An 11,617-nucleotide genomic window follows, 5' to 3' on the forward strand; every position below is an offset into this window, starting at 1 on the left:
CCTGCTGACTGGATGTCTGGCAGAGAGGGCGCAGACAGTGGACACTAATCCGGTCTCTCTAACACAGAAACACACCGACAGTGGCACCAGCACTGAAACACAAGTCCTGTTTAATCTCTGTGTGGCCAGTTTATCATGTGATGCTGAGGGCTGATATACTATTTGTGTCAGCAGTTTTATTAGATGTTAGCTATTTGCATTTTATTTAAACAGGTAGTCATACTTAGCTGATTTGTGTTTTTATACACAGTACAGGCATATAGTTAATATGTATCAAAATATACTCAGTTAATTAGGAAGGATTCATCAAACTATCAACACCACTTACTTCCGGTGCTCATGGGACTGAGCGACATCAGATGTACAGACAGACAGAGAGAGAGGGAGGATGGGGATACTGCTGTTCTGGCAACCCTTCACCTAGATCATCCTTTTGTGCACGGCGAGCTGCAGGCTGACAGCTCGGCGCCCTGTCCAGCTGTCACCACCGGCATTGGTCCGCCAAGCAGACACACGTAGGCGCGTACCCGAACGACCAGCCCCCTTCCTACCGGCAGACCGAGAGCCAGCGAGCGGCGGGACAGCCAGGCAGAGACGACCCGCTGTTGCAGCTCCAACCGGACGGAGAGGGGCAGAGGTCTCCAACGGCCGAGTGAGTGCGTGAAAACATGCGGGTTCCCTTATCTATGTTTTTGCGGTGCAGCGAACGCAGTAAGACTGGTTTTCCTTCAGCGATGTAAGCTGAGGCGGGGACGGAGGGGGTGTCGGGTGGAGATCAGTGATGTAGCCTAGTTGAGAGATGGTAAACTAGTCTGCCATTATTTTAAAACACACCACAGCCACAACTGGAAAATTACTAACTATGCATTTATTTGAAAAAGTGGTAACTGCTTTCTTTCTTTCTTAATTATCGTGTACAACTTGTATCAAATGTGCAATATCCTCCTCACAAGGACTCACTCATTTTACTGCCTTATATTAAAATATGGCCCCTTATTATGCGTCTGTAAATTTCATTGTTATTGCATTTACCTCTACTACATCATCGGGTGGATGACGTTATGTATTTCTTTGTTTATTTATTTATTTTTGACCATTTTAGCAACAATGTTTGCACATACTACAATTTTCTAAATCTATACAGCCCTACGTGGGGCGTCCTGTGTATGATTTGGCCTTTTTTAAATTTTACTTTGCATCAACACACGGGTTATTTTCGGCAGGATTTCCTTGTCTAGCTCAGTCCCTCCTGGCGAAACTCGTGTCCGAACACGTTGTCAGAAGGGAGGTGTGTGCCTGAAAAATCAGAGCTCAGCCAATCAGCTGCGGCGCCACGCCCACACGGTGCGGCTTGTTTACTACTGATACTCGGCGCTGATTGGTGGAAAGGTAGGAACATCAGGCTTTTATACTGTGTTCGGGTTCACAGAAAATAGGAAAGTTGACTGTCCATGTAGATAATAGGCTATTTTCCTCATGAAAATCCAAAATAATAGTCGGTTCATGTCATTATTTATAGTTGTTACATTCTCTACAGAATAGTATGGCCTGTACAGGGCTATTTCAGATCTTGATCTATTTATTTACACATTGTTTGGCAGTTTGGTGTAGTATTTTTATGATGATGATGATGGTGATGATGATTATATAGAGATGCAAGTAACTGTTATTTTCACTATAATTTTATTTTGTTAACTAATTATAAAATTTCAGAAAACCATGAACAGTGTTTCTCAGTTGTTACTAAATAAGGTTTAACATTTAGATATTAAATTTACAAGCTGTAAAAAAGTAAGTCAAACAACAACTCATCAAATTTGAGAATCAAAACGGTAGGTTCATTTTATTCACTGTGTATGTGGGTTAAGTATGAAATCACTGTTAACGACCAACCAGGAAACTTTCAGGAGACTCCAGTCACTGAATTTGACTAAACTTATAATAATGCTTGAAATATTGTAAATCATGGATGGTAAATGCTGTAGTCAGGGCTTTGAGACGGTGTACTATTTCATCAGGATTATTTCCCACGTTCCTTGAATGCAGCATTGCCCCCATTTTCCTCTGTGGGAGACAGGCTACAGCAAATGCACCCAAAGTCAGATTGCGTCTGCTGAACGGCTTGTTAGTCACCTACTCATTCAGAACAGAAAACAAAACTGCTGCAAGATTTGGCTTCAGTCTCAAACTACATCCGCAAAAATCTGTGTTCACTTCTAATTCATCCATTTTCCAGCCCCCCTGTGTTGCTTTTGCTGTGCACTGTCAGGCAGAATGAATGAGTGTTTGCCAACACTCATTCATCAGTAAAGCTGCCTTCTGTTTTGAGCAACATATTTATTTATCAGAGGAAGTATAATATTTACCAGCTGATGCCAGGATACATTCAGAGCATATTCTCTTTAGCTGAAAATAACCACTATCCTTCATCATTTAAGGCTTTGAAGAAGGAACCTTCACCAATATTACAACAGAAGTCACTTAAGGACATTCATGGGGAATATTATATAATATCAAACTTGTTTAAAGTGAGTCTCCACAGATGTTACTTATGAAGTGCAGTTACTCACATTGAGGATGTGTAAACAGTTGAATAGTGTCTTCTATGTTCTGGAGGACCTTTGTCAAATCTGAAAAAAACAATCTGGATGATGTCATTAGGGTTATTTTTCTTTTACTCAGATGGCATCATAAGGTGGCTGGAGCTTGAGATTTGGCATTTTTAACTCCAGTGTTAATGAAATCAGTCTTGATCCATACAAGAAACTCAGAGTCAAGATATCCGATATGTGCTACTTTGATTTTGACCATTCTTTTTTAAACGTGGTCTCATGTGAGTTCCCCAACTTTGTCAAAGTGCAATAATAATAAGCAGTGTTAAGAGTGGTTCATTATTGTAGAAACATTGAAATATTCATCTTATTAACTCAGATCAGTGCTAATCTCTTGTTACCCCTGTAGTCTTGTTTGTAGGGAGGTGTGACACTGTTGAGTCTCCTCGCTGTGTGCAGCAGCACTGTGCCAGCTATGGGACCTGAGGACAGAGCTGAAGTAGAGCCAGGCGAGGTGGCAGCGTGCCCGTCGGGCCTACAGGCCTGTGTCTCTACAGCAACGCACAACAGCAATGGGCCCGACGCACAGCAGACTTTGGTGAATAGACTGAGAAGAACAAAACCCCCATTCAGGATCACTAAGATGATAGATCTGATATTTATTTATTCTGCCATCATTTAGATGGTTTATCAGTCAACATGCTCCAGTTCAGGCTTGCTTGGCGATGCATTTTTGTGATAACAAACAACATCCTCCAAAGGTTAAACCCCTACTGATAAGAAGGAAGGTCCAGAAATGAGATCATCATTTCTTTCCCCTGCATTAGATGTAATCTGCTGCCTGGTCAGAGGCTGGCAGCTGCTTCCTTTTCATGCTGTTTCAGTGGCAGATCGCGCTGTCTGCAGGCAGGATGCCACAGATGGACAGTAAATATTCTCTTAACTGCTTTATCCATGGAAACAGCAAGACTCAGTTGCAGGATAGCAGAGACTCATGTAAACAGCTTAACGCAAATAAGGCCTAAGCACATCTATTCATGTCAACTTCCACTGATTTGCTGAAGTGAACCAGATCAAGCCAGTAAACTGAAAACTGTTTCAGATTTTAACTAGGAACTCATTATGTAATAATGATTTGTGCAGAGCTGCGGCCAGGCTGAGAAAGTGTTTGTGGAGAACAAAGCATCAGTTCACCTGCAGCAGAGGGAGACTGAGCGAGGCTGGAGCAACCTGGCTGCTTCCCTGCAAACTATGGTACCCAGAATGCACCTCAGTAATATGTCAGCTACTAGAGAGGCACCGTGCAGGTGAGGAGTAGTTAACAGTGTTTAACCAGTAGTTAAGAGTGTGGATTTTACCACACCGGTGTCTAATGTTATTTCTTGTATGTTGTCGCCAGCTTCCGCAGCCCAGAGTCAGTGGAGATGGATGAGATCATGGCCGCCATGGTTCTGACCAGTCTGTCCTGTAGCCCTGTGGTGCAGAGCGCTCCACAGACAGATCCCGGACCAGGTCTGTGTCGCCTCACCAGCACTCAACCTTATCAGTGTTTCTGATGTTTGTAGCACCACATCAGACATCCTTTATAAAGGCCATGTACTGTAAGTTGTGGTTTATGGCTTTATTAGTGGTTAAAAGATCATTTACTAATCCTTTATTGATCCTTAATAAGACATAAAGAACATATGTTGGGTGGTTATCTGTTCTATTTGATAATAAAAATCATTAATAAATGCTAATGGGTTTCTCATAAAATCAGTAGTTGTGCACTTTGTTAAGTCATTAATAAAGAGTTTGAATAATCACATCTGCAGCTGTTAACTTGTCATTACGTAGATTTTGATATATGGAAATGGTCAGTTGTTATCACAACCTGGCAACCCAAAAATGTTTCATATTAATGGATATCTATAAAGATTTAGTAATGATTGATTAACCACTAATGGAGAATTAGCTAAGTCAAAATAAGCAGTTACTAACAAAAATGACTACTATTCAATAAATATTACATAAAAGAATATTTGTGAGGCCATTTAATGAAGTAAAACAAATGGGGGATCTAAAGGAAATGCAAAGTTGCAGGCAAAACTAAACATTTCCCATTTAACTCTCCTAGAAACTGCACAGTGGAGTCAGTTGCTGCTAAGTTAGCACATAAGTAACTGTGGTGGACTTGTCATTCCAAAATACTGTATGTATCATACAGAAGTAGCTGTACTTTAACAGAGACCAGTGTCGTTGCTGCTGGATAACGTTGTAATGTAATGTTGAATGCTAACATGTAGTGTAGCAGTAGCACAAGTAGAAAAGCCAGTAAACCTTTCATTGGTAAGGAGATGAATGTGGAGTTGTGAAAATCCTGCAGTATTTATGTTACACAACATAAATACAAAAACTGGCAGGACTGAAATGTCACTGATGAAATGATCATTCTTGTTTTACACTTTGTGGTCTTAGCTCTTACTGTAAGCTCAGTGAACAAATCCTGCATTTAATTCACATCATGATGTGTCTTTATACATTAATGCCTTATTCTCATGTATTTATGAGAAGTTTGGCACATCTATAATTTTGAAGAGGTTTGTTTTCCTTGTTTAACCTTGATCAATGTAATATAAGCATATTTGACTGAGTAAGAATAGATTAATTGCTAATAGCAAGGTGGAATTTTAAATTGTTTGCCAAGTTGATAAGCAAAATATCGCTAAACACAGAATAGAGTTGGAAAATAGAGGAAATGATGGCAAAGGTTTCTCAGAAAATAGATGTACATCACAGCCTTGGCACTGGTGGGGGACACAGGCTGTTCTCTGTAGGATTCCAGACAGGAAGCAGCAGAGAGCAGTCCCACTGCACACTGTCACAAAGGAGCAGGGAGTGTTTAGGTTTTTTTTGTTTTTTTGTTTTTAGTGAAAAATGATAGCATGTTTACAGTATTTACTTCTTTATAATATTGAGAGAAAACAGGTAATTGAATGTGGCAAAGAGGATGAGAGGCAGTTTTTGAAGGTTCTGCTCCTGTCGTCCAGGTGGCTCCTCATCATCAGTTGACATGGAGTGTGGCGGGGGTGAGCTGTCTGACAGTGGCAGCAGCGGTTACTGGAGCTGGGACCGTGGCAACATGAGTCCCGCCCCCTCACCGTCTGTTACAGAGATGGACAGCAGCCCCGATGAAGGCCTACACATGAAGGTGGAGCATGGAGAGGAGCTTAATGCCAAAAAGCCAAAGGTACTTAGCAGTATGTGGTTCCATAAAAGCTTTCACTGATGAGGCTGCAGCTCTATATGGTGGAACTTGCTGCCTGAGAAGCCTCCATCATTAGCAAAAGAAGCAAGTTGCAAAGTTCTGAAACTGCTCTCTCTCTGCACTTATGTGTTTTTCTTTCTTTTCTGGTCCTCCTGTACTTTTGCCTGTGGTGTGTTGTCGCAGTCACAGAGCTCTTTCAGAGGTGTGTACAAGTGTCTGTGGCCCAGCTGTGGCAAGGTGCTCACGTCTTCAGTCGGAATAAAAAGACACATCCGTGTGCTGCATCTGGGGTGAGCTGGCAACTGTTTAATGTACATTTACAGATTCATTGAATATATGTGCATTTTAAGGATGGCTATTGCTCGGAATTGAGCTTATCTTTCAGTGTTAAAAAAGAAATGTCCTATCCAGCTAGCATGTGCTTCTTTTAGTGTTTGTAGTGTTATCCTTGTATTAGAAAGAACTGTACCTCAGTCGCCCTAGTAGTAGAGAATATTAAACATGCTTAACCTTCTTTAATTAAGAGATAAAATATGAAGGATTAGGATGGTGTACCCTTATTTAAACAGTAACATTTGCCTGTTGCAGTAATCATTTTAAATAGATCCCACTGAAATTGGGCTTTCCAGCTGCCAACACTTAGTATTTTGGGCAGCAGATCCACAATGGTAATGATGATGTTCTGCATTTTCAGCTTCATGTCTGCATTGTTTTAGTCTGAGGTGGAGTGAAAGCCACACAGTTTAGTCCTTTAGAACCTTTCTGAGCTGGAAAAAAGAGAAACAAAAAACAAATGTTCAGGTTGTGGAGGAGCTCTGACTTAGTTAAGTCACTCTGTCTCTCTGTGTGTCCACTGGTCTGTCTCTGCCACACACAGCAGTGGGTCTGATCGGTCTCAGAGAGAAGAGGACTTCTACACCAAGATCTCCTGTGAGGCTGTGGAGTCCAGCTCCGCTCCAGCTCCTTCCCAGCAGGCTCTGGGCCAGGCCTCATCCTCCCATGTCAGCTGGGTCTCCTGTGGTTCTCCTCCAAGCTCAGGGCTCCAGATCCCTCCGGCTCACAGGCCCAGGTCCAACTCCAGCTCCGGGTTGGGCCTGAGCAGACCCAGTGCGCTCAGCCAGTCAGCCCCCAGCAGCTTCTGGCAGATCCACTCAGAGCATCTCTATCAGGTGGGCGCAGCAGTGGCTTTCTCACTGTCACAGTTTTGGTCTGTTGACTGTAGCAGCTATCAGGCCATGGCAGGACGTGTGTGTGCACTAGTATCAGCCAGGAAATAGATTAGTTCAGAGACAAACATATTATTAATGTCTAATACCATTTGTGGCTGACAGTAAATTTCCTCGACTGTTCGGAAAGATTCAGAAATGACATATTTCTACTACAGGTCATCAAATCAAAGGGAAATGTTACATTTAATAAATCCAGCCTCATGGCATGTTTTTTGTTAAAAGGAATCTGTATACAAAGAGTTTTTTGACATTTAAAAAAATTAAGGAAACACCATTATTATGGGAAATATCAGGATCACTACCAGCACAGTGGTAGCTGTTTCCCTCTGCTTCTAGTCTTTATGCTAAGTTTATGCTCTGGGGTGACTATGGCTCAAGAGGTAGAGTGAGTCGGCCTTTAATAGCAACAATGGTGGTTCAATCCCCAGCTTCTTCTCCATATGTCAAAATGTCCCCGGGCAAGACGCGGAATCCCAAGTTGCTCCCAGTGGCCTCGTGTGGCTATTCTTCCTGCCACTGGTATATAGATGTGACTGTTTGTGATTGGGCAAATATTGTGAGGTGCTTTGAGTGCACTGGCATGCATCGAAAAGTGCTTTATAGGCACAAGTGAATTCACTAACTACTGGCCTAGTTTTTAACAAACAGATGTCAGGATGAAATCAGTCTTTGCATCTAAATCTTAGGAAAAAAGTAACTGTTTACTCCCTAGAGTTGGAGCTTTCTGGAAGAAGGGAGTGTTTGGAGGAAGACATTTTTAGAGTGATGAAAACAAATAGCATGGCAATTGTTAGCATCGCTTATTAAATATCCAATGTCCATTTTACTGTGTGACTCTTTTCCATGAAATCAGGCTGTAAATGAAAACAAGTAGATTTATCTAGATTCCTTTTTCTAATAAATAAAAGAAAACATTAGTTTTACTGAAGTTTCTATGAAGAGTCTCTTGTTATGTGTTCATGGTGTTGTTTCAGAGGTTCTTCTGCAACAACTTGGTTTATGCATCACAAAGCAGCGCATGTCACAGGTGACCTGCATTTACCCTGTGCCACTGAGCCTGTAAATGGACGCTTTGTGACGGTGAGAGAATAAGCTATCTGCTTGCTGACTTTCCCAAGGGGACTAGACTCTCGATTTCCCAGTCAGCGGGGTATGTCATGATGTTTTGCCCCAGCTGCTGCAGTCTCAGGACTTCGCCAGGCTCATAGATGCTGGCCATCTGCAAATCCTCTCTGATGAGGCTGATATTGCCATACAATGACAGCTCCAAATGGAAATTTGCACCCAATGGGAGCAGTGTTCTTGGTGTTGGACTGGACAGGATTCTGACAGAGTAGTTACAGTACCAAAGTCAATAGTGGTAAATGGCTTCCCAGCAATAGATAATGGGCTAATAATCAAAAGTTCAAAAGTTCGATTCCCGGCTTGTCCAGTCAACATGTCGAAGTGTCCCTGAGCAAGACACTGAACCCCAAGTTGCTCCTGGTGATGACACCGGTGTGTGAATGTATGAGTGTTTGTGAGTGCAAATGGGTGAATGGCCAAGTAGTGTGAAAGCTCTTTGAGCGTGCTACATAGAAAAGTGCTATACAAGTATAAAACCATTTAGTATAAAACCAAAAAAAAATAAATAAAAAAATGGCATGAGTTCTTCAGTCGTACTGTTTTTAAGGCTTGATGTACATGTATTCATGCCCACTTTGGACTGACTGAACACTGAAAACTGTCCCTAACAAACTTTTAAAAACAACCATGACCATTTTTTAAAAAACATTTTTAATAGGATACAGATATTATAAAACATGTCCATTTTCTACCTCATTTGCCTTTAATATCCTCATGACTGCAGAAATCTAGTGGGGTCCTGCTTAAGCAAGAGTGTGGGTTGAACTGAGGGTCAGTGCTTCTGGTGGAGCAGTGTCTCTGTGTGTGTCATGGCTGCTGGAGGCTTGCGGTTTGAAACGCCTGACCACAGCATTACTCTCACATGGGCATGTTGTTTGTTTCTGATCGAGTCACATTCAGTGATTAATGCAGTGGATACTTAGCATCATCGTGTTTTGTTCTGTGGATTAGTGCATTTTCAAATGTTCTCCATCTGCAGCTGTCTGTAGTGTGGGGCGGGGCTTCCAGAAGGCTGTAGCATGTACTTTGTTAATAGCGTGGGTTGTATAGGGAGGAGAAGTAGGGCAGAGGCAATGGGGACAGTTGCTCAGGAAAACATTATTTAATATGTGGCATTTTTGCACTGTGCCTGTTTGTCACGGCAGATGGATAGAATCAAGAGCCTTTAAGCGATTACTTGTAACTATCTGGTGGATGTGACAAGGACAAAATCTGTTTCAGGTTCAGGAATTTGTGCACTGGGAGCCATGTTTCTGGGCCCTTACAGAGAGCCAGTTTAAGTGGTGTGCATAGTCATAGTGCTCCATGTGAGTTGTAATCGAGGCAACAGCCTCTTGTGCCAGTTTGAGCTGCATATTGTTAATGTTCTTTAAAAAAGGTCATGTCATATAGATGAAATCTCAGCGCCATGTCACTTCACAATCAAGTTTATCATGCAGAACTGAAAAACTATGTGACATCCTTAAAGGTCCTGAAGTAAATGTTGTTATATTTACAACTGAATGACAGCATGTAATGTGAAATGTGTAGCTCTAGAGTGACAAAACTACACCAGTTTTCCTTGCCTATGATGTGGGCAGGGCTAAGATGCAAGGAAAATGCACAAGTGAGGGACGTGTGTCGTGTTCACAGCTGGTTTCTGCTGCCCTCAAGTGGCCAATGATTGATATGCACTGTAATTATTTTTCATAACAAGAACAAGGTTGTCAGCAACTTTAAGGTCCAGCATGAATCATGTGTTGTCTCCTGTCCCTTGCTCCTTTCAGGCCTGTAGCCCCGTCCAGGTATCTGTGGTGCCCAAGAGCCCTGGCTGCCGGGGTTGGACCCCCTCCACCTCTGGTTCCGTCCACAGTAACACTCCGGTGGGTCTCTCTTAACTGTTGCTTTCATGTTTTGTTCTTCTGTTTTTATAAATCTGCTTTGTGTAACATTTATAATATCACCATGCAGGATCCTTAGCGGGCCACATATCAGTTGATTAAAAAAAAAAGCCAAACATTTCACAGCACAAGGAACTACACAGTACTTTGACTTTCTCTCATTTGAGATACAGTTGTGCTCATTCTGTGGCTGTGTGCCTCCTCAGATGGTGAAAGCTCGCTGCCGCTCTGTCAGTGTTGGGGAGCAGTGGCTCCAACAGAACAGGCTGCAGCCTGTGAGCGCGTCGCCCTCCCGCTCTCACTGCTCCTTCAGGTAAGACATCGCATGTTAAAATTTCAACAAGGGGGTCTTCAGCTACACTAGCAGCTCTGTGAAGCTGCACTAAATTTGTTGAATTATTACAAAATAAGCATGTTTATGTTCCTTAACCGAGCCCTCATTGGTCTTAGGTTAGGGCCTTTCCCCGGGCTCACATCTGTCTAGGGTGTTTCCTTTCTTATCCCCCATCTCTCCTCTCATGTCCTTTTTTATGTTGCTGTCTAAAAAAATGATTGAAATGTCCCAAAAAACTGTTTTAAAAAAGGGATCCATGCATGTTAGTCCAGCATTAAACTTTTAATATGGAATAATGTAGATGTAGTTCAGTATTACCATGTCTATTAAAAGACCTGTTGTACTGTTTGACTGTGGGAAAATCATCTGCAGGAAGGGTCGTGGGGAGGCCAAAAAGTGCCGCAAGGTGTACGGAGTGGAACGCAGGGATCAGTGGTGCACCGCCTGTCGCTGGAAAAAAGCCTGCCAGCGTTTTCCCGACTAAAACCAGCTGCATGATTGAATGAAAGAGGGAGTGAGAGACAAAAAGGTGGATGGATGGATGGATGAGTGATGAAGGAGACTTTTATCATAAAGACGACCTGTGTCAGGGCCTTGAGAGCCATCAAGAAATACACATTTTACTTTTTTTTTTTTTTTTTTTACATTCAACCTGTTTTGTTTCTTTCCTAAAGGAATGCAAATGGACCTTTCTGTATCTTAGTAACTTGATCCTGGAAACGGGTGCGAGGGTGCTAATTGTTTGCTGACTTTGACCATGTTGTGTACTAAGCCTACATTACTCCGGTTTTATCCAAAGGTCATATTACTGCCCCTGTAGCTTTGCTGTATTAGAGTGCTACTTGGCTGTTTTCTTTATTCCAACCTTCTCTTCCAGTGGTTACACAGTGGATATGATGTGCATTGTATTGTGTGCTTCAAGTTACGTACAAGTATTTTATACCTTTTTTTATTGTCTTGTTAAGCCCATGTACTGGGGTGATGAACTTACTTTTTTTTAATGATCATGTTTTTCGCACTTTGTTGGAATATAAAATCACAAGAATAAGCTAGATTTGGTTTGACCCAACCAAGTTCCTTCCAAATGGATTTCCGTCTTGCCATGTTGTTGGCATATGACCAGTATTAAATGGTTTTTCCTGTGAAGCTATGGAGTCATGGCAGTGGGAATGAGTTTGTAATAGCAATAAAAAGAGGAAATATGTTGTCAAATACATTAAAAAGCACTGAGTACGCGAGAGGCTTTTTTT

The 11,617-nt window shown here is 42.0% G+C and overlaps 1 protein-coding gene across 5 annotated transcripts; it reads left to right on the plus strand.

Annotated features, from left to right (window-relative positions):
* Positions 1-313: 313 nt before the first annotated feature.
* Positions 314-11,603, plus strand: znf395b (zinc finger protein 395b). Of its 5 annotated transcripts, none has more exons than XM_020617016.1 (10): positions 314-652; positions 2,962-3,150; positions 3,696-3,859; positions 3,952-4,064; positions 5,582-5,781; positions 5,983-6,089; positions 6,680-6,968; positions 9,920-10,015; positions 10,240-10,346; positions 10,740-11,603. In XM_020617016.1, the coding sequence occupies exons 2-10, from the start codon at positions 3,028-3,030 to the stop codon at positions 10,849-10,851; spliced, it is 1,311 nt and encodes a 436-aa protein (XP_020472672.1). In that variant the 5' UTR covers positions 314-652; positions 2,962-3,027; the 3' UTR covers positions 10,852-11,603. The 5 variants fall into 5 exon arrangements, with proteins under 5 accessions (XP_020472672.1, XP_020472671.1, XP_020472674.1 ...); XM_020617015.1 differs by having other exon boundaries at positions 315-656; positions 6,677-6,968; XM_020617014.1 differs by having other exon boundaries at positions 316-652; positions 6,677-6,968.
* The last annotated feature ends 14 nt before the right edge of the window (positions 11,604-11,617 follow it).

Source organism: Monopterus albus, unplaced genomic scaffold (genome assembly GCF_001952655.1).
Source record: "Monopterus albus unplaced genomic scaffold, M_albus_1.0 scaffold182.1, whole genome shotgun sequence".
NCBI lineage: Eukaryota > Metazoa > Chordata > Actinopteri > Synbranchiformes > Synbranchidae > Monopterus > Monopterus albus.